Source organism: Nuphar pumila, chromosome 14 (genome assembly GCF_984573655.1).
Source record: "Nuphar pumila chromosome 14, dmNupPumi1.hap1.1, whole genome shotgun sequence".
In the NCBI taxonomy this organism is placed as follows: domain Eukaryota; kingdom Viridiplantae; phylum Streptophyta; class Magnoliopsida; order Nymphaeales; family Nymphaeaceae; genus Nuphar; species Nuphar pumila.
This window is the reverse complement of record NC_143262.1, coordinates 34,504,779-34,528,934: the sequence shown is the minus strand read 5'-3', so window position 1 is coordinate 34,528,934 and position 24,156 is coordinate 34,504,779. Positions and strand designations below refer to the sequence as shown.

Genomic DNA, 24,156 nt, shown 5'->3' with positions numbered 1-24,156 from the left:
ATTTATGAAAATTTTAGACCGTCAATTTTTAAATCTTATAAAAACCTACCTGCATGTTGAAATCGGATTATCCAAGAGTTGATTCTTATAAAATCAAACATGTAGAAGTCATCTATATGGTCAGATTTAAGGAAAAAATGGGGAAAAAACCCTTCAAAAGCCCGGTAGGCATAGGCCAGAAAAGTGGTACACAACTAGCATATATATATATATATATATATATATATATATATATATATATATATATATATAGGGTCACTAGAATATGACAACGGGAAACATGAGAACTACTATGTGAACCACGATTTTCATGGGTTTTTATTTCTTTTCTCTTAAATCTAACCGTACGGGTGTGACCTACATGCTTGGTTTTATTGGGACCAGCTCTTAAATCATCCGATTATGATGCATAAGCAAGATTTTTAAAGCTTTAAAATCAATGGCTCAGAATCTTCATAAATATTTAAGCATCCAAGCATCATGTTTTTTCATCGAAAATACACTATCCAACAATTGATTCCTAGCAAATTCACCATGCCAAACACATCTGCATGGTTGGATTTGCAAAAAAAATGTTGGAAATGCCAAGTTCGCACGGTAGTTCTCATATTTCTAGTGGCCATATATATATATATATATATATATATATATATATATATATATATATATATATATATAGCAGTGCAACCCTTAGGTGTGCAGCTACAGTGGAATAGCACTGGCCGTCCATCCAAAAAATGCAAAAAAAAGGGCAAACCGAAAAAAATTCACGTTTTTGCCCTTTAGCGGTGGAATTGAGACCTTTAGCAGTGGTCGAAAACTGCCATTAAAGGGGTAAAAATGAGCAAATTCATATTTTTGCCCCTTTTTCGCATTTTTTTCGACTGTGGCCGTCCATCACGCACTGTGATGGATGGCCACACACATCTTGTTGGTAGCTGACACAGCTACCACTCACTCTATATAATATATAGTTCCTCCCAACAGTAGGGGGTTGAGGACAGTCTTAAATTTCTTTTTTTAGAATAAAACCTCGCAGGTGTAATCTACATCTCAATTCATTCCATCAGGAGTGTTTGTCATGGCAGGTAAAATAAAGAGCATTAGAATAAAAAAGATAAAAAAGAAAGCATCTTTACTTATTGTAACTGCGAGAAGCAAGTTGTTGACAAAGAGATAGTTGTAATTTCCACTTTTTTCTACATGTAGTATAGTTATTACACATCTTACCAATTTTCTAGGTTTTACACATAGCAGGGGTATTAATGTAATTTTCAACTGCTAGGAGTTCCACAAGCTGTTTTTCTTCTCCATCTCCTTTTTCGCATGTTCTTGTTAGGATGATGGGGGTGCTTTAGTCGTTTTATCAGCCAGGGGTATTTTTCATAATTCTATGTTGGCGGACCTGCATTAGCATCTGTTTTGGCACTTTCATAATATTTGATTATTTTGTATTCTTTGTTGTAATATTTTGTGATGGCAATTTGTTAACTTGTTATTTTGCTACTTTTTATGTAAGATTAATATCCCTTTGTAACAGACCTTATTAGGATTTTAGTATAAATAATAGAAGCATAAGTGTTTGCCCTCACCTATGTGGGATCAAGAAACCTTAGCATCAAGGCTACTAGGGCAGATTTCATGCCCAAGGTGCTTGATTGGTCAGCCAAGTTCAAACCTAGAAGCGGACAGGTGTAGCAACTGCAGATCGGCCTAGCAAATGTCAAAATGAAGAGGGTTGGATGCCTGACTGACGGCCAATTGAATCTGGTCGGTTTAAGTTGACCGAACTGGCCTAGACCTGCCACGCCACTGCAGCTTAGGGCCTGCGACACATAGTTGGTTGATCCTCAACTAGCACTGCATGCCATAGATGCACCTCAGAGAGAGAAAGAGAGAGCTTGCTTCTGATCTCCCATCTAAAGCAGCCATGAGAGGGAGAAGTCAATGCTGCTGATTTCCCAGCTAAAGCGGCCACAAGAGGGAAAAGTCAAAGATAGTGGCTGCTCACCAACAAAAAAAAAGGATAAAAGAAATTAAAGAGAGAGAGAGAGGTGTGCAAGAGGAAAAGATGGGAAGCGATCTATTCAGAGTTGCTTTAAAGGAACCTTGACCTCCACAGCCGATTGTTTGGCCTACAAGATACTTTATTTCATATTTCAAATTACCAATACATGAGAGTATTAAACAAACCCTAAGCAAACCCTAGACTTTTTATAATTGGACAACCCCTTTATTAGATCTGTGATGCAACCCAAAAACTAGAACCATAAGACCCATGAGGCCATAAGACTCTCAAGTCCAAACCCACAAATCAACACAACTCCAACTGTACTTTTGTCAAACCCTTACAAATAACAGGAAGGAGGAAACCTACTATCAAACATGCACTCACAGAAGATGGGTTAAAGCCATGAATATAGAGGTGCAAGCTTTCTTAAGTGTGGTATCTGGGATGCAGTTGATCGACTAAGGAACAAGAAGATATCAGCAAGTGGGTGTAAAAAATCAAGTACAAGGCCAACAAGACCATTATGAAGTTTAAAGCGAGACTGGTGCAAAGGGATACATCCAAGGACTTTGATTGTACTGTGACAAAACTTTTAGTCCAATTGCGAGAATGGGAAAAATCTAAGGAGTTTATCTTTGGCTGTCGCATACTGTTGAAATTTGCACCAAATGAGCGTAAACAATGTCTTCTTGAATAAAAACCAACCATCCATCTATGCCCAAAGAGACCTGCAAAAAAGTTGACCAAAGGTGATATATGGCCTAAAGCAGACATGGACAACCTAGTTCACAGGTATGATTGATTGCAAACTGAAGAGGACACCTATGGCCTTGGGGACATGACTGAAGGATGATGATGGAGAGTTGTTGCTGCATCCTGAGTAGAACAGATGACTGATTGCAAACCAATGAAGATGTCTATTGCCATAGAGACTCCATTGAGGAATGATGATTGAGAGTTGCCACATCCTGAGGAGCATAGTTGGTGCCTTACAATACCTAACCTTCACAAAACCTAATATATTATATTCTATATATTGTGTCTTATAAATGCAGTCAAGAGAATTTTGTTCTACGCTAAAGAGACTGCCGCTGAAGAACTCATACAAAAGATTCTCATTTACTCCAACTCAGCCCAAGATCAGCACTATGGCTTACTTAAATGCTGATTGGGCAAGGGATTGTAAAACAAGGAGTTTAGTTTCAAGATATTATGTTTATCTAAAGACATTTGGTTCCATCGAGCATCAGGAAATAAAGAATTGTGGCTAAAGAGACTTCCACTGAAGGACTCATACAAAAGATTCTCATTTACTCCAAATCAGCCCAAGATCAGCACTATGGCTTACTTAAATGCTGATTGGGCAAGGGATTGTAAAACAAGGAGTTTAGTTTCAAGATATTATGTTTATCTAAAGACATTTGGTTCCATCGAGCAGCAGGAAATAAAGAATTGTGGCTAAATCTAGCACAGAAAATGAATACGATGCAATGGCATCTATGACAGTCGAGGATACTTGGATTTGGCACCTTCTTATCTTTCCATTAAAAGCTTCGGGTAAATCTATATTGCATTGTGATGATCCCAATGTAATTTCTATCTCTATGAATCATGTACAGCATAATAAAACCAAACACGATAAAACCTTTTCCCAAGAAAAGGTGGAGAATCAAGAGATGAGACAAGATTTGTTGGGACTCAATTGTAAATTGTGAAATATGACTTATGCCCATAGTTGCCAGAATTGGTATTGATACTGGTACATATATAAGGTATTGGTATGGTACAATGTATTAATAGTGGTATGTGAGGGTTTAAAAAGTTTCAGATAGATTTTTACTTGAAATTTGTATTGAGAATTTGAGACAACTTCAAAAAATTTGGTACAAGCTTGTAAAAAATGTTGACATGGTTTCCAAAAAATTGGTAACTGTTAAGCAATGTAATATATATATGTATTATTGTTATTTGTGCTACCCCTCCTTACTTGTACATCTTATTATTTAGAGGGGTATTCTTGTGCTTAGCCATGGGTTGCTGTAAAGTCACTGGTTTTTGTCTTTTAGTGAGCTAATAGGGGTCAGCTCCCATATATTTTTGTATCCATTTAATTCTTCTTCAATGAAGTACATGGTGTTTCCCTCACTTTCCTTCTTTTCTCTCTATATTTATTCAATTAGTATTATATTATAATTTCTTCGTAAGTCAAGATTTAAAGTCTTAATGAAAATAGTGTCATTGCAGTAATGGATTTTAATTGTATGTAGAAATCCTGATAAAAATGGGTTTAGTACTCATTCATAATATAATAAAAACGAGCTTCTACTTTAGATACTATGAGTTTCTAAAGCAATTCGGATGCGTTTCTGAAACATCTGATGCTTCTATTTGTGGTTTCCAAAACGAGTTTGATACTAGTATCTGGTACTGATACTTGCACGATATGCTAGGGTGTCTCAATTACCAATTCAACTATGACTGACTGACTCATTGACTTCATTCAAAATAACATCATCAAGGATGAACTCTCGAGGGTCTTACACTATGATTGGACCAGCTTGGTTTGACAAGGAGATAGTTGTAATCTTTAGGTTTTTTATCTAGTGTAGTCATATTACACATTACCATTTTTGTACTTTCTACACATAGCAAGGGCATTTTGCAATTTACACTAGGAGGCCCATTACTGTAAATGATATCCCACGTGCCCACTGATCCAGGTTTTGGGACTCCGGCAAGTAATTCTTTTTATTCCCTTATTCTAGCCTTTCTCTCATGTTCTTAGAGTACAGCATTGAAGAACACAATGTACAAATCAGATATGACAGTAACAGGTTTATTTGAAGAAGGAAGATGCAAGATAAGATGGGAATATAATTATGCTTGCACTAGTAAAAACACGAACTGATTTAATAAACACTATCTAGTATCTAATATAACTAATATTATGTAATTACAAAAACAGTATCATTATAGTGAATTTGATTTTTGCAGAACATAAAGAAGAAAACTTTCAGAAAAGTTACGCATTACGAATGGAATGCAAGCATGCATGTGGAATTGTGGATGCAAGTATATATCTATCCAAGACGATGTTCATCTACTGCATTTATTAACTGCCATAACCACTACTAGTATCATGGTTATACACAATTCTTCAGAAGATTTAGAAATAATAATTTTCTGAGAAATTATGGAAATTCTAGAAAAGGGAATTGACATTAAATTAAAATTTTAATATCTTATCAATATCATACAGTTTGCAGTGAAGTTTCACGATGTAGAGCCTTTCCAAAGTCTTCTTGAAAATAGAACAAATTCAGTTTCTCACGGCAATGATAATTATGATTCGAATGCTAGCATCAGCTCTACTTCCTCTACACATATTTTATAATCAATGCATGTGTTTCAAACCCCATTATTCAAGCTACTTGTACTCTCACCTGTTCAAGAAAGAGTTTTAACTTAAATCCCATGTTAATACTATTGACAAAGATCAGCACTTTCTTTTGAACTAGTTCCAACTTCAAAAGAGCAAGAATATTCAGCAGTTTATCTTGAGCACTACAGGATATCTGCAAAAAAAAAGGAAATTTAGTTTCATGGTCCATTAATTGCAAACCACTGCAAAGGAAAAAAGAATGTTACTAATGAAACAAAAATGCAAAAGCAAAACTAAGAGATCTTTTGGCCATATCTTAACAGATTTCATCCAATGAATGTTTATGTTGAATAGCATGTAGCAGTTGCAATCAGTTCTCTAGTCATTTCATCTACAATTGCATATTTTCTCACATGTATGTACGCCAAGAGCATCTCGGCCATTGCAATGTACATATTTTTGTAGATATGAGTTATCTAGCCTAATTTAATAAAGCATCCTTCTCCAAAACCTCTAGGCACAAGTATTTTCTATGTACGCAATCCATTCAAAATCTGTAAACTGCATGTCTAAATCCATGACAAACCTCTTGTACTATTTTTCAGCAAAGTTCATGAATCAGCAATTTCCCTCCATGAAAAACTCAAAATCATACATTATGCATTATCATGACACTAACTAGACCTGAGGTTGGTTTTATATCTGGAGACGCCACTAGTTGAATAAGCCAATTTGTCTAGCATGTGCAGGCATGTTGTTTCACTCAAACATTGTCTAGTATGCGAAGAGTCAAACCCAGCAAGAGCGGCCTTAGGTTCATCAAGGTGTCCCATTAGCTCAAGATTTCTGATAAACAGAATGATCCACTTTTTTAAAGTTATATAAGGAATCAAGTTTCTCATTAACCAATTAGCTAAGAAAGGAAAAGTTAATAGGAGAGGACATAGATGAAAAATTGTGTGCCATCTACTTGGTCCAACAGATGGACAGTGTATAAACCGAAACGAGGAAGCTGAATACATACATACATATGTATGTATGTATGTATTTGTCACGAGCTGAAGTAAATGCTTTGGTGTGCCACTTATGGGCAAGAGAACACATAGAGAATAAGACCTCTTATGGGTCAACACATGAAAATACAAGAATAAGCCACTAAGGGATGAGAACACTCATAAAATAATGAATATTATTGGGGAATAATCCCTTCAAGAAGTGATTCAAGGAATGGGGGCGCTAACCCTATATTTATACACATTGTGGAGGCTCAAAGGAGTTGTTGGGATCTACCCAACGGGTAGAAATGTAGTCGTTGGGTAGAGTCCAACGAATCTTTTGGGGGAGTTCCCAATAAGCCCTTGAGGCAGGGAATAATAAAATAATAAGAAAATAAAAATAGAAAAACAAACAAAGGAAAAATACATACAGAAATTGTACATGTGTGAAAAGACTAAAATGCCTCTAGGATACGTATGTACAGAATATATATATATATATATATATATATATATATATATATATATATATATATATATATTGACAGCATTTTCCCTTTTTTATAATATGAATGCAAATAAGACGATCAAAATAAGCTCAATGTCAAATAAGAAAGACACAAAAGGAGATGCAATCAAAGAATAAGGTCAGTGAAAGTGAAAGAGGATGAACTGAAGGCAGGCAGGTATAGATCTGAAGAAATTTTAGGATGACATCACCAGAAGTCACCATATGATGTTAGAAATAAAACCAATAAGTTCCAAAAGTATTAATACGGTGATAATCATGGCCAGCGATTCTGAAGAAACAAAAGTTCACCAGCAGGTCCAATTTTCTTGAGGCTCCAAAATGCCGATATGTAGCCCTAGGAGGAGAGGGAGATCACTCAAAAGGGAGACAGGGGATAGGAAAAGGTTCAAGAAAAATATAAGGGATGAAGCAATACATCGATCTCTGATTGGACAAAAAAGGCCTCCTACATAGAAAACAAAAGGAGACATGATTGTATCCGCATTGACCTTTCACAGGTCCCAGATAGGGTATGTGAACACATATCTAAATAGGGACCAAAGTGAAGTATTGCTCCTCATGAAGACCTGCTACACGATCAAAACAACCTCGAGAAGGCACCACCATTATGAATCATAAATGAAGTCTGGGGCCTAGGAGAAAGATTAAATGAGTGGTTCCCCTGTGGAAGCTGAAGATCCTAAATGACAAAATTTCGCTCAATGTCTATCTTCTTCTTCAGTGGGCACAAAAGGAGCATCAACCAATTTGTCAGAAGACTTTATGCCCTCATTCCAAGATCCTCCCATTCCAACTGCACGTCAGGAACAAAAGGATTAAAGAAGTATTGGACAAAACAAGAAACAAGCTGAGACTCCCTGCAACAGCTTATTAATAACTCCACATCCTTACTAGAATATCCTATTCAGATGTTTCCGTTAAAAGAAGTCACAAGTGAAGCTAAATTTTGATGATTTTTCCAAAATGAGATTCATTAACTTATTTTGGAGGCCTAAATGATGCTTTAGTCATAATTCCACACGCAACATCAATATGAATTTTTGGCTATGAGGAAGGCATCAACATTTTCCATTTTTGGCATGGGAACGATCAACATCAATGTAGTGTAGAGAAAGGTTGTAAGTAGTGTATCGTAAACCATATCGGTTGGGCCCAAAGTAAGATACATATAGTATCGTAGTGTATCGTAAAAAATCATAAATTTCACTAAAAAAAATTAAAAATCTAAAAAAACTGAAAAAAAAATCATAGAATACAATAACACAATATATTTATGTAATAAGATTAACTAAACATAGATATGTCATTCAACATTTAACAGCACACATTTGGTTGTGCAACCATGCTAAGGGAAAAGGCATACAAGCTAGAGTTCAGAAACATATGTCTATATATAAAAGTCATCTTTAGTATCAAACTTTAGCTCAATGATTTTCTTCGTTTATTGCATCGTTCAATGGCTTGAGATGATGATGGGCCATCTTCATCTTCTAAATCAAGGACAACCTCTCGCAATTTCTCGCCCACAAATGTTGCACGTACTCGTACATTTCTTTTATCATCTTCTATAAGACTAGTAAGAAGCTTAAAACGAATTTCAGAACAAATGAGATGCATACATAATTTCTCAGTGGAGTTGTTATGCCCGATAACATGACATTTAAATCAAGGTTGCCAAGCTAAGAAGCAGAAGCGAAAAACGATACAGGAAACAGAAGCGAAAAACGATACAGGAAGCAGAAGCAAGAAGCGATGCATTTTAAAATGTATAGGAAGCAAGAAGTGAGGAATAAAAAAAACAATATAAGAATTGAATGAGAATCGAAATGCAAAGCAAATAAAAACTAAAATAAAAATGATTATTCTTAAATTTCATAATTTTTTAGTGTAAGAATTAAATTTTTAACAAAATCTAAAAATAATGATTGTCAATTTAGAGAAAGCACATGGAAGTGGATGAGAAGCATGAGAGGAAACACATAAAAACATGAAAAGTAGAGTAAAAAAATATATAAGAAGAAAAGATGAAGCGTGTGAAAAGAATAGGAGAAGCGTAGGAGAATCGAGATTCCCATCAAGTTTCGGAAGCGAGTATCGCGCTTCCGAAGCGAGTTTCAGTAAGCAGACTTCTCATCTATCTAAGAAGCTTTTGATAACTCTGATTTAAATCTATACAATCCTCTATGCATTACAAAACCACAAAAGTTACAATTTACTATTCCTTTCAAATGCATCTCCAAGTCAACTGGTGTACAATATTTCAAAGCAGGATCCCTTGAGAGGCATCCACAAGACCTCCACCCTCTATCGACCTCCTAGAGCACGGATTACTAACACATTTAAGGACAAATTTTGAGTTCTAAGGGCACAAAAAATTGGATCAAGGGTAAAAAAACTAAAAGTAAAGTAATATCTTTTAAAATCATCAAAAAAAAAGGAGCTTACCCTCCTTCAACTTCAAGCATACACAAATGAAGCAAAGAACAATGACCTTTTACCTTATCTCACTTCCTTAAGTGAAAATTAGGTGAAAATGCACTCTTACGTGAGAAAATCACAAAGGCCTCTTCCACGCGCAAGGATCGGACCCCAAAACACTCTCAAGTCTCCTATGGGTGTGTGGTTTCCCTCTAATGGCCTCTACGCAAATGGAGAAATCGGCCTTAGGAAGGTCTTTAAAATCCAAAGTAAAAAAAAAAATGGCGCTTTTAAAATGCATTTGAAGTGTATTATACGATACACCCGAGTCTGTATATCATATCGTTAGAGTAAATAGTAACGATATGTATAGTACCATATCGTACGATACTTACAAGAATGGTGTAGAGGGTAAGGTCTTGAAGGTCATGGTGGATATCTGGTAGTGGACAGAACCTACACATTTCAAAATCCTGCTAAATTGTCACACTATATCATTGATCATGTTATCAACAGCTTCTCACATGTGTCATTAAGGGCTATAATACAGCAGAGAGGATAATAAAGTTATAGATGTGATAGTTTTCCTTGTCCACTCTTACTACCAACTACTCTCTTTTTCTTACATGTGTCACTAAGGGCTATAATACAGCAGGATCTTTCAAAAGCACCCACAAGTATTCCTCGTCCACTCTTACTACCAACTACTCTCTATTTCTTATTCTAATTTCATGGTTGGAAGTGGTCATAAAATTATGGTTTTAAATTAAAGAACTTTCTTCTCAAGAGAGCAATTACATCTCCTGCTAGTCGTATTGATCCCAATTACTTGAATAATACAGAATCTTGAAACAAACATCTAGTTGTATAATAGTTTTGGTGATTCTCAACTCTTAAGCACTAGTTATTGCTGGACTTCCATTGTATACAGCATCATCAAGTTTGAATTACAAAAAATATGGGAATGAAGATTCTGCTAAAAAACATGTTCCAAATTCTGAACAGTCAACAAACTACAGAAAACAATCTCAGGTGATATTGGTTATATTCAGCATTCAGACCCTACATTGACTAAAGCACCTATCAATCTTCATGCCCAGAAACCAGTAGATTGCACTGGTCCAAGACGGATCTCTGAATCTCACAGATTCAGTTTCTCTTCACAAAAGAAGTTAAAAAAGTAAACTATAACATTTATTATATCATAAGTTCTTAAAAGAATTTGCATGTATAATGATAAACCACTAATCAGTTACAATGCACTAAAGGAATGCAGAGAGAGTAATTGGTGTTAAAATGTATAAAGGTATATATATAGCTATATATACCTATATAATATGGTTGTATAGATATATATACATATAAATATGTGTATATTGTGAGTTTTCTCCAGAACCTGCGAACGAGAAATTAAGAGAAGGAAGAGAGAGAGGTTGCAATGAGTCACGGTTTTCATAATGAGAAACTGTGACCTATTTCATTAATATATAGGCAAAATCCCTAATACATAGCCTTCACAATAACCCTGACAAGTTGAGGGTATTTACAAGTATGCCATTATATTGTGGACATGGTACATACAAGTAGTTTGGATCCGGATCCAGATCCAAACTTAAATACAAAACAAGTACACGGTCTAATAGTCTCCCTCAAGTTGTGCATGATTTTAGATCATGGACAACTTGCTCTTTAGGAACCAAAAACGGCACTTTGTGAGTCCTTTAGTGAACAAATCAGCCACTTGGTCTTCTATTCTAATATAATGGGGCTTAATCTCTTTTTCTTCAATCTTCTGCCTGATAAAATATTGATCAATCTCAATGTGCTTAGTATTGCTGTGATGAATGGGATTAAGAGATATTTGAATAGCACTTTGGTTGTCACAAAAGAGAGAACAACTAGCAATCGGCTCTTTTAGCTCTGTTAACAAATGTCTACTCCATGTTACTTCTGCTGTAGCAGCAGCCATCGCCCTGTATTCTGCTTTTGTGCTAGATATAGTCATTGCTTTCTGTTTTCTACTACTTCAGGAAACAAGATTGACACCAATGAAAACGCCATACCCTGAAACTGACTTTCGATCATCAGGATCTCCGGCCCAGTCTACATCTGAATAAGCAATTATGTCATGAACAGTATTCATGGATCTGCTTTTGGTGTACAAAAATCCATCTCAAACAGTACTCTTCAAGTACCTCAGTATCCTTTTTACTGCATCCATGTGTCCCGTCCTTGGCTCATGCATGAATTGAGAAACTTGATTGACTGAATATGTAATATCGGGCCTGGTAAAAGTAAGATATTGAAGCATTCCCACTAGACTCCGATATTTGGTGGGATCATGATACAAGTCTCTGTCTTGCACACTTAGTTTCTGGTTAAGCACACTAGGAGTAGCAAGAGGCTTGCAATCTTTCATTTCACCCTTTTCTAACAAATTCAGGGTGTATTTATGTTGGGTCAAAGTAAGTTTATTTCCTTGATCATCCACATCTACTCCAAGAAAATACCGAAGGTTTCCAAGGTCCTTCATTTTGAACCTTTGACTCAGAAGATCTTTAGTTTCTTGAATATGACTCTCACTACTTCCTGTAATAATTATATCATCAACATATATCAACAAGAAGGTAGTAAACTCCTTACCTCGAAGAATAAAGAGGGAGTGATCCAATTGCGATTGATAAAAACCATGTCTTTGAATTTCTAGGGAGAAACTCTCAAACCAAGATCAAGATGCTTGTTGTAGTCCATAGAGTGCTCAATTTAATCTGCATACATACTCTTTCGAATCTCCTGTATATCCTGGCGGTTGTTCCATGTATACTTCTTCCTTCAAATCCCCATGAAGAAAGGCATTTTTCGCATCTAGCTGACTTATTCTCCAACCATAATCTACAGCCAATGAAAGAACAATGCAAATTGTGCCCATTTTCACAACTGGACTAAAAGTTTCATCATAGTCCTGTCCAAACTCTTGAGTGAATCCATTTGCTACGAGACGAGCTTTGTATCGTTCAACACTCCCATCCGGTTTGTATTTGATCTTGTAGACCCATCGTGAGCCAACAACATTTTTATCTGGAGGTCGAGGGACAACTGTCCATGTTTGACATTGGTACAAAGCTTTCATCTCTTCATTCATAGCTTGAATCCATTTTTTGGAATTAATGGCTTGATGAAAATGTCTAGGCTCGGTCTCTTTCTCAATCTGTGACAAAAATAACTGAAAATCCATGGTGAAATTCTCATAACTGACCCACCTTTCAATAGGATGCCGAGCTCTTTCAGATCGTCTGATCGGAATTGCTACTGTATTAGAAATTGAGAAGTGATGGCGTTGGATGGATGAAACATATACTTTTCTTGTTCAATATCATCCGGAGTCAAGAGTGAGTCCCTTTGTCTTCTCCTATAAACTTGCCCAGCAAACTTGTTAATCTCTGGAGGATGTTCTATTTCAAGTTCTTGTATGCCACTGTATCCATCTTGACAGGATGTTCCTTGAGCACAGGAGGAAGAATACTCATTGTTGGTTGCAGAAAAGAGCTTTGCACTGAGCCATGGATCATAAAATAGCGCATTCATATTGGTTTGAGCAGAAACATATTCTCCATCTCCAAAATCATTTTCATCAAAAACTACATTCCTAGATATCTTAATTGGTCTGCTGTCAAGATCATAACACCTGTACCCTTTGTAGTGATCTACATATCCGAAAAATCTACACTTGGATGCTTTAACCTGAAACTTGTTTCGCAGAGAAGAGTCAATATGAACATAACACATGCAGCCAAAAAAATTTAGTTCATCATAATCAGGATGTTTCCCAAATATGATGAAATAAGGTGATTTATTTTCTAAAAGCTTCATGGACAGACGATTAATAATGTGAACAGCAGAGTGAAAGGCCTCTGTCCAGAGTCCTATGGGAGTATGACTTCCGTGCATCATGCTCATAACGCTTTCCACAATGTGACGTTGTTTCCGTTCTGCAACTCCATTCTGTTGGGGTGTATGCGGGCAAGATACTCTACAATTTATCCCATTATCTTGGAGGTAATTGATAAAATCCCTGGAGGAGTATCCCCCCCACCACCATCACATTGGAAATGTAAAATATTACAAGAAAAGTGAGTTTTGACAAATGCATGAAAACAACGAAAAATAGAGAAGACTTCTGATTTATTCTTCATGAAATATATCCAAGTGAAGCGGGAGAAATTATCAATAAAAATAACATAATATTTGCTGCCAGAATTAGAAGGATTAGGAGTCGGTCCCCATACATCAAAACAGACGATTTCAAAAGGCCTTGAAGCTCTCTCATTTATTGAATGAAAAGGAAGAACATGACTCTTACACATTTGACAACTTGAACACATTTTATTATCTGGTCTAGGAATCCGGCTAGACTCAGGAATAAGACCATTAGATACTAGTCGCTCAACAAAGACTCGACCACAATCACCAAGACGCAAATGCCAAAAATCGGGCTTATTATATTTATTTGAAGATTGCAAATTGAACACATGAATATTCTTTGACGACATAGACTGAGGAGATGACTTCAAGGTAGGTCGAACACAAGTAGAAGGATCCTCCTGGAAGACACATATTTCCCCGGCGTTCCCCTCTAGCGAATGTCTTCTTCGTTTGTAGATCCTTGACATAAACAAAAGACGGAGTGAATTCAACGGAAGAATTGGTATGATCAACAAGCTTAGAAAACGGAAACAATATTTTTTGTAATATTTGGGGCATGAAGAACATTAGAAAGATGAAGTGGAGATTTAGGAAAGGGGATAGAAACATTTCCAATGTGGGTGATGGGGGTGGTGCGACCCGTCTCCAGTGACGATGTTACTTTTTTCAAAATAGGGAATTAAAGTAGAGAATTTACCTGCATTACCTGTGACATGAGTAGTTGCCTCTGAATCAATGTACCAGACTCCTTTATCATCGTGTTTCAGATCAAGTTCAGACAATGTGGCCAAAAGAAGCTCTTTCACATCTCCACCAAACTTTGAAAGGTTCTCCTTTCGTCCTGACAAGCTCTCACATTTCTGGAACTTTCCTTTGTTCTGTGGATTGTGCCAACAGTTGGCTTTGACGTGACCTCGCTTGTTACAGAGATAACAGGTGGGCACGCTTTTCACATTATAAGAAGGAGAGGCATTCGGGGTGGGTAGTAACCCACGCCCCCTTGGAGTACCTCGTCCTCATCCTCTGCCTGCACCAAAATGACTATCACCACGTCTCTGGCCAAAAGAAACACCAGTAGCAAGAACCTGTCCACCAGTGTCATGTGACATCCCCTTTAAGGTCATCTCATATTGAAGTAGTTTCGCTTGCAAGTCTTCAAACGATGGTAAGCTGGGTAGACATAACAATGAGGTCAAAAGAACATGAAATTTCGGTCTCAATCCATTCAAGGCTTGCCTGACTTTATCTTTGCCTGTCACTTCATACCTGACAACAGCTAGTTGATATGTGACATCCCCTTTAAGGTCATCTCATATTGAAGTAGTTTCGCTTGCAAGTCTTCAAACGATGGTAAGCTGGGTAGACATAACAATAAGGTCGAAAGAACATGAAATTTTGGTCCCAATCCATTCAAGGCTTGCCTGACTTTATCTTTGTTTGTCACTTCATACCCGACAACAGCTAGTTGATCACTTATGCTCTTAACCTTGTTCAAGTACTCCATGACAGACATGGAACCCTTAGTGAGGAGTTGAAATTCACGCTGAAGAAAGGAAATTCTAGCCTCTGAAATCTGAGAATATGTCTTCACTAGCCTGTCCCATAATTCTTTTGTTGAACACTCATTCGGAATTGCCACCAATACTTCTTGAGAGATAGTGGAGATAAGGAAAGCAACTTCATCCAATTCTCATATTGGGGATTTGGTATTCATTGTATAAAATCAGCCTCATTTTCATCCTTAGTTTCTTGTATGATAAATTCTGAAGGGGCTGAAATTGATCCATTTAAATGTCCAGAAAGACCTTGACTTTTAATGAATGAAAGAATTTGTCTCTTCCAGATCAAGAAATTGGAATTGGTAAGTTTTTCAGAAATGAGTTGGCCAAGAAAGTTGGAAGAGAGAAAAGTTTGAGAAGAAGAAGAATCCATGACTTAGAACAAGAAAAAGAATATTATTGGCATGTGCAATCAGTATATAAATGCAGCAATTTTTTTTAACTAGTAGAAAGCTGAGTATTCAGCGTGAATCTGATTATCAGAACTGATACCCAGATTATCAGGTGTAATCTGATTTCATCAAAGAAGCTAAGACTTTTCCTTTTTTTGTATATATATAAAAACTGCACACAGCAATAGTAAAACATAAACAAAAAGAATATCGCTTGAACGGATCTGATGTACAGATCTGGAGCAGTCGATAAAACCCCAAAAGATATCGTGAAAGCAGAGAAATCGTGAAAGCTGATTTGGCACAAATCCAAATCAGCAAATCCAAATCAGTTTGAAAGATCAACTGATTTGATGGACAAAAATATCGTGAAAACTGATTTGGCCCAGACCCAAATCAGTTTCAGCAATCAAATTTGATGCAAAGAGATGTGAAGAAGAATGGGAAGGTAAGACGTCAGATCTGATACGCAAATCAGACTGACTTGTTGCAGAAAGGAACTAGAAGATTGAAGAAGTACCTGGGGCTCGTATTCCAGCAGACGAATAGATGAAGAAAGATTTGGGCTCGTGCTCGTATTCCAGCAACCACAGCGAATAAGAAAAGAGAGGAAGGAAGATTTGAGAAAGTACAGAAAGAAAGGAAGATCTTGTATGGACGTACCTGTGTAGAAGAATTTCAGCCCTCGAATCAGACGTGCTCTGATACCATGTGAGTTTTCTCCGGAACCTGCGAACGAGAAATTAAGAGAAGAGAGAGGCTGCAATGAGTCACGGTTTTCATAATGAGAAACCGTGACCTATTTCATTAATATATAGGCAAAAGCCCTAATACATAGCCTTCACAATAACCCTGACAAGTTGAGGGTATTTACAAGTATGCCGTTATGTTGTGGACATGGTACACACAAGTAGTTTGGATTTGGATCTGGATCCAAACTTAAATACAAAACAAGTACATTGTCTAATATATATATATAATAAGTAATACCCATTAGGGGTATTTTTGTCATTTCACCTATGTAATAGGATGTGCCCATTAGGGGCACTTTAGACTTTTTATGTTTCTTTTATTTTTTGTTTTTTTACTTTTTGTCAAGGGCATTATAGTCTTTATAATGTCCTTGATCTAAGAGACATTGGGGGTGCTCCCAATGGCTCTTAGTGCCACTCTTTGCCTATTAATCCCCTTCTTGTATTCAATACTTTCTCAAGCATTTTGATCCTCAATAATACCTATATTTTTTACTTGTGTTTTAGCCCCTAAGTGGCTTGTATGTTTGTGTTTTGCATTGACCCATAAGTGGTCCTGATTGTGTGTGTTCTTGTATGCACATAAAAGGCACCCACTTGTACTCTTTCTAGATTCATTACATGGTATCAAAGCTTTGTTGCTCTTGGATTGTAACTTGTACTTGAAGATCAAGAGGTAGATCACGAAATCGGGGGAGTGTTGCCTTGTTTCTTCGTTGCTTCGAGAAGCATGCCATCAACCATCTTCAACACTTTCTTGTCATTTCCTTCTCCTCTCTTTACTTCTTTCCTCTTTTATTCTCTTTACTTCCATGGCCGACAAGGAAGTTGTATCCATTATTCTCAACAAATTTGATGAGACCAACTACAACATGTATGCCACCGCGATAAAAAGAATTCTAGTAGGAAAGGAGTTGTGGCACTTAGTTGATGGTTCTACTTCGAAATGCCAACCTATTCTTACCAAGGTTATTATGGAAGAAAATGGTGAATTTAAAGAAGAAACCCTTGAATTGGAGCCTATTTGGGATACGATACTTACAACCTTGAATTGGAGCCTCATTGGGACATACCCAATAATGCTCATCTAAGAAAAAAAAAGCAAATCCTAGAAGAGCAATTTTTTCAATTTATGAAGGGACTTGGACCCGAGTTTGAACAAGTATGGGTCACTATCACTCATCATAATAAAGATGATCTTCCACCCCTACACGAGGTCTTGGCTGAAGTATGTATAGAAGAAACAAGATTTAAAACCATGTTTGAGCCTAAAGAATCCAAAGACAATGTGTTGGTTTGTCTTAAGACTCGGTGCCAACACTATGCGTATAGGCCTCCTCACTTCACCAAACCTAATAATAGGAAGAAGATTATATGTCATAATTGCAGAGAATTGGGGCATATTAAGCCTTATTGCCCAAATTCAAAGGAAAAGATGAGAGAAGGGTGGCAAGCATAAAAGCATCATATGAAGATAAGAATGGGACTCATAGAGATTCCAAATCCATTGAGACTATGTCATTATCTCAACTAGCAAAGGCCCCATAACCCCTTCTCAAGGGATCATCTTATTCCTTTACTGGTGTTGCAGTTTCTTTCTCTTCTCCTCTCGGTAAATTTTTTTGGCTCTTCAACTTTGATGCATCTTTCCATATGACCCCCAATAATGGTTTACTTTCCTAATATAGAAGTAATTCAACTAGATCTAATATTTTTGTCGTTGATGATTCCTCTCTTGACATAAAAGGGATTGGTGATTGTAAAAATTCTTCAAATTTTTCATACCCAAAATAAAATTTGTTTCAAAACTCAACTTAAATCATTTTTTCATTTCTCAAATAACCGATCATGGTTGTAAAATCTCCTTCTCATCGGACCAATGTTTGGTGCGGGATCTTCGGTCTAGGATGCAGATTGAGGAAAAACATAGAAAATGATATCTTTAATACATGGATCGACTGATTATTCCTAAAAATATATTTTGTTGCAATGTACAATATTTGAATATTTTTTTGAGGCATCAAAGGCTAGGTGATCCTAGAATATCTAAATTATCCAATGTACCGCATTTGAAAATTTGTAATGAAAAACTTGATTGCACAAATTGCATTCTTGAAAAATTGAAGGCATTTCTCTTTAAAGAGAGAACCTTTTTCCTACTAAACCACTTGAATTCATACATTCGGATGAATGGGAACCAACACCTATTGTATCTAAGGGTGGCTTTACTTATTATGTGATCTTTGTAAATGATTATTCTCGATACACATGGATTTACTTTCTTAGGCACAAAAGTGAAGTATTTGAAATTTTCAAATCTTTTCACCATCTAGTCAAAAATTTATTCAAAACTAATATATTTATTTTTTGCTCTGATTCTGGAGGAGAATTTATGTCAAATGATTTCAAAACATATTTGAAAATTAACGAAATTTTACATCAAAAGATCTTGTGCTAACACTCCTCAACAAAATGGATTGGCAGAACGAAAACATGGACATATTGTAGAAACTACTAGAACTCTACTCATTTCGAAAAATGTTCCAAAAGAATTTTGGGTCTAAGTTGCACTTACCATTGTTTATCTTTTGGGTCTAAGTCGAACTTCAAAACATTTCACCTCTTGAAAATTTTTACAAAACTTCCATGATTACTCTAGATTGAGGATTTTGGGTCGCAAATGTTTTGTTCTTACCAACAAAAATGGCAAATTGTCCCCCTAGAGACATACCTTGTGTTTTTCTTGTATATTGTAAAACCCAAAAAGGTTTTAAATGCTATGATCTAAAAAATGATAAACTCTATATTTCTCGAAATATGACATTTTTGGAAAAATAAAGTTCATTTAATCAAAGTGTGCCTAAGAAAGCTAGTACATATTCCTTTTTTATTTGAAGTGCTTCCTAAAAATAAGGAAGATTCTTTGAGTATTGATATTGTAAATGAAGAACCTCAACTGAATACTCCTGTTGATACCCTTAGAAAATCCACTAAGAAATCTAGACCCCCTGTGTCCTATGAGTTGTTTTTCCATCAATATAGAGCATGCCTAGCAAAAATATTCTCCTATTTCAAACCCACTACATATAAACAAGCCCAAAAACATCCCGAGTGGATAGATGCCATAAACATTTAGCTTGAAGCTTTAGAAAAAGCTAACACGTGAAAAATAGCAAATCTTCCAAAAGAGAAAAAGTTCATAGGTTGTAGGTGGGTATATACAAGGTAAAAACTAAAAGTGATGGCTCCCTAGATCAATGTAAGGCTAAGTTAGTAGCCAAGGGTTATGCACAGGAATATGCTATAGACTACGATGAAACTTTTGTGTCAATAGCTAGAATGACTTTAGTTAGAACTCTCATAGCTATAGCTGTCATTAGGAATTGACACATTTCACCAGAGTGATGGCTCCCTAGAACAATACAAGGCTAGGTTAGTAGCCAAGAGTTATGCACAAGAATATGCTATAGACTACGGTCAAACCTTTGCGTCAATAGCTAGAATGACTTCGGTTAGAACTCTCATAGCTATAGTTGTCATTAAGAATTGACATATCTATCAGATGGATGTCAAAAATGCATTCTTAAACAATGAAGTGAAGGAAGAAGTAAAATGGATCCTCCACCAAGATATAAAATTCCAACAAGAAAGGTTCTTTATGGTTTAAAACAGGTTCCTAAGCCATGGTATGATCGATTTAGTTATGTTATGGTTAAACTTGGCTTTACTTCTTATACTGACATTGTTATGTTTGTGAAGAAATTTGATACAGGTGTTATTATTCTACTCCTCTATGTTGACGACATGATCATTACTGGATGAGACAAACAGAGAGTTAATTACATTAAAAGTATTTTAAAACAACAACAACAACAACTACGCCTTCATCCCAAAACAATTGGGGTCAGCGATATGAACCAAAAAAGAAATTCATTTTGGGTCTTCCACATGAATCCTTTTCCTCCAATCATTTTTATCCAACGCCATGTCCTCGGTGAGGTTCAAAGCATTCCTATCCTTTCCTATCATCTCCATCCAAGTCTTCCTAGGCCTACCCCGACCTCTTTTAACTAATATATTTTCCCATTTCTCCAACCTTCTAACTGGAGCATCATTAGGCCTTCGCCGAATATGTCCAAACCACCGTAAACGATTCTCTCGCATCTTATTTTCAATGGGTGCAACACCTACCTTCTTACGTATCTCTTCGTTCTGAATCTTATCTTTTATTGTATTTCCACACATCCATCTAAGCATCCGCATCTCAGCTACACTCATTTTTTGAATATGATGTCTCTTGGCAGCCCAACATTCCGTACCATATAGTAAAGCGGGTCCAATAGTCGTCCTATAAAACTTTCCCTTCAACCGCAATGGCATTCTACGATCGCACAGCACTCCAGTAGCACTTTTCCATTTCATCCACCCAACCTTTATCCTATGATTTACATCTCCATCAATTTCTCCATACTTTTGAATGATGGATCCCAAATATTTGAAATAATCATTCACCGGTATATCTTGCTCACCAAGCTTCACTACACTCCCATCACTACTTCGTTGCTTACTAAACCGACATTCCATATATTCAGTCTTACTCTTACTCAACTTAAAACCTCTAGCTTCCAATGTCTGTCTCCATAATTCTAACTTAGCATTAACCCCAGCTCTAGACTCATCAATCAAAACAATATCATCAGCAAACAACATACACCACGGTACATTTTCTTGAATTGATCTCGTAAGCTCATCCATCACTATCGCAAATAGGAAAGGGCTTAAAGCAGATCCTTGATGTAACCCAACCGTTATCGGAAAATTGGTTGTCACTCCTCCACAAGTGCGGACATTGGTTACTACTCCTTCATACATATCTTTAATTATACTAATGTACTTGAGAGAAACACCTTTCTTCATCATTGTCCACCAGAGAACGTCCCTAGGTACTCTATCGTATGCCTTCTCTAAATCAATAAAAACCATATGCAAATCTTTGTTCCTCTCTCTATATCTTTCAATAAGTTGTCTAAGAAGATGTATAGCTTCCATAGTTGATCTTCCAGGCATAAAACCAAATTGATTCTCCGATATCATGACAATCTTCCTCAACCTAGACTCAATCACCCTCTCCCAAAGTTTCATAGTATGACTCATGAGTTTTATACCACGATAGTTTGTGCAATCTTGTATATCACCCTTATTCTTATATAAAGGCACCAAAGTACTCTTCCTCCACTCATTAGGCATCTTATTTGTTCGCCAAATCAAGTTAAAAAGATTTGTCAACCATTCTAAGCCTTTCTCTCCCAAGCATTTCCAAGCCTCGATAGGTATACCATCTGGGCCAACTGCCCTTCTTGATTTCATTTTCTTCAAAGCCTCTGCAATTTCTTTCTTTTGAATCTTGCGCATGAAGTCACGATTTATCTCATAAAAAGGAATGGAGAAGTCTCCAAGATCTTGAGCATGACTATCATTAAATAGCTTATCAAAATAATCTTTCCATCTCTCCTTAATCTCCTCATCTTTGACTAAAACCCTTTGCGTTTCATCTTTGATACATCTAACCATACCCAAATCCTTCGATTTCCTATCTCTCATCTTTGCAAGCCTATAAATATCCTTCTCGCCTTCTTTGGTATCCAACTTGTCATAAACCTCCTTATATACCTTAGCCCTCGCGTTTCGAACAACTTTTTTAGCTTCCTTCTTTGCTATCATATACTTCTCCAAATTCTCATTATCACGACTCTTACTTAGATTTCTATAACACTCTCTTTTAACCTTAATAGCTAATTTGACATCCTCGTTCCACCATGATGTATCCTTACCTAGTGGTGCACCGCCTTTAGACTCACCCAATACCTCCTTAGCTACTTTTCTCATACCACCCGCTATCTTATTCCACATTGATTCTGAATCCTCCTCGAGACACCAATCAACTTCCTTAACTACCTGCTCTACAAACATTCCTTGTTTAGCTCCTTTCAGTGCCCACCACTTAATTCTAGGATCTATCCTATGTCTATCCCTTTTGCAGCATTGTCTAATTCTAAGATCTAAAATTAAGACTCTATGTTGCGTAGCTACACTTTCTCCTGGTATAACCTTACAATCGATGCAACAACCCCTATCTCTCTTTCTAAGTAGGAAAAAATCTATCTGACTCGTATTAACCCCACTTTTAAATGTTACTAGGTGAGACTCTCTCTTCCTAAACCAAGTGTTTGCTAAGATCATATCATAGGACAAACAAAAATCTAAAATTCTTTCTCCACTTTCATTTCTTTCTCCTATACCATAGCCTCCATGGATATTCTCAAATCCATCCCTACTAATGCCTACGTGTCCATTAAGGTCACCGCCGATGAAAAGCTTTTCTCCATAAGATGTCTCTTGTACTACTCCATCTAAATCTTCCCAAAATTGATGCTTAACGGAATCATCTAAACCTACTTGAGGTGCATAAACACTAATAATATTAATAATATACGTACCTAATACTAATTTAATAAGTAAAATTCTATCACCCTTCCTACGGACCTCAACTACATTATCTATAAACTGACGACTCATAACAATCCCTACTCCATTCCTATTCCTATTTATTCCTGTATACCAAATCTTATATCCCCAAGGTTCTATCACTTTAGCTTTCTCACCTACCCATTTGGTCTCTTGAAGACATAAAATATCAATCTTTCTCCTACACATAACATCTACTAACTCTACCAACTTACCAGTTAAAGACCCTATGTTCCAAGTGGCTAACCTAATTTTATGGTCTTGGACTAACTTCTTTACCCCCACCCGTCCAACAAAGTGAGGGAACCCTTGCCTATTTGACACCACACCCGGGCGCCGGTGTGACGCGTCGCTTCTGGGCGACGACCTAGCAACCCTTGCACATTTATCACTGCCTCCGGGCCTAGAGAGTACAGCGCGTCGCTCAGTAGGGAACGCCCCAACGAAATTCTCATATTGGTTCATTTTCATAGGATATGACAAAGTTTTTATGTTGGCTGTCACAGGCCTACCGCAACCCTCCTCCTTTATCCAGGCTTGGGACCGGCAGTGTATAACTACACAGGCGGAGTTTAAAAGTATTTTAAAACAAAGCTTCAAAATGACTGATCTAGTTTTTCTTAGATATTTTTTGGGGATTGATGTAGTACATTTTACGCATGGATATTTATTAACTTAATCCAAGTTTGCAAATGAGATTATTGACAGATCTGGAATTACAAATGAAAAGAAGGCGGACACTCCTGAAGTAATTAATACAAAGATGAAGATAGATGATGAAACACCCTTGGAAGACCCCGACCCCACTCCTTATCGGCAAATGATTAGGATCCGCACTTAACTTCACCTGACATTTCTCATGCAATGCATACAGTAAGCATGTTTCAACATTCTCCTACTATTGCGCACATGAGTATGGTTATGTGAATTATTCGATATTTGCAAAATTTTGTTTCTAAATTATTATTACTATCCTCCTCCTCTCCACTTGAATTAATTACATATACTAATTCTAACTAGGGACGAGAACACTAATGATAGACGCTCAACAAATGGTTTTAGTGTGTTTGTAGGTAATTCAATGGTAACCTGAAAATGTAAGTAGAAGCAGAAAGTGTCATTGTCATCAACCGAAGCCGAATATCGAGTCATTGCTACCACGACATCAGAAATAGTATGGTTAAGAAGATTATTGAAAGACATGGGAGTGTATCTGCAATCAACCTCAAAGTTATGTTGTGACAATAAAAGTGTTATCTACATAGTTGGCAATCATACATTTCATGAGAGAATCAAGCATATCGTGATGGACTGTCACTAGGTTCGTGAAGAATATCTGAAGAATAATATCATCCTACCCTATGCAGCAGCGGAATTTCAGTTGGCT

General features: G+C 36.6%; 1 protein-coding gene across 1 annotated transcript in view; it reads right to left on the bottom strand.

Moving 5' to 3' along the window:
• Window positions 1-24,156, bottom strand: part of LOC149816745 (P-loop containing nucleoside triphosphate hydrolases superfamily protein) — a 69,585-nt gene that overhangs the window by 15,824 nt on the left and 29,605 nt on the right. The window contains exon 7 of the mRNA XM_089986766.1: window positions 5,455-5,586. Coding sequence (XP_089842892.1) covers window positions 5,455-5,586 — 132 coding nt within the window. The remainder of the gene's footprint in view (window positions 1-5,454; window positions 5,587-24,156) is intronic.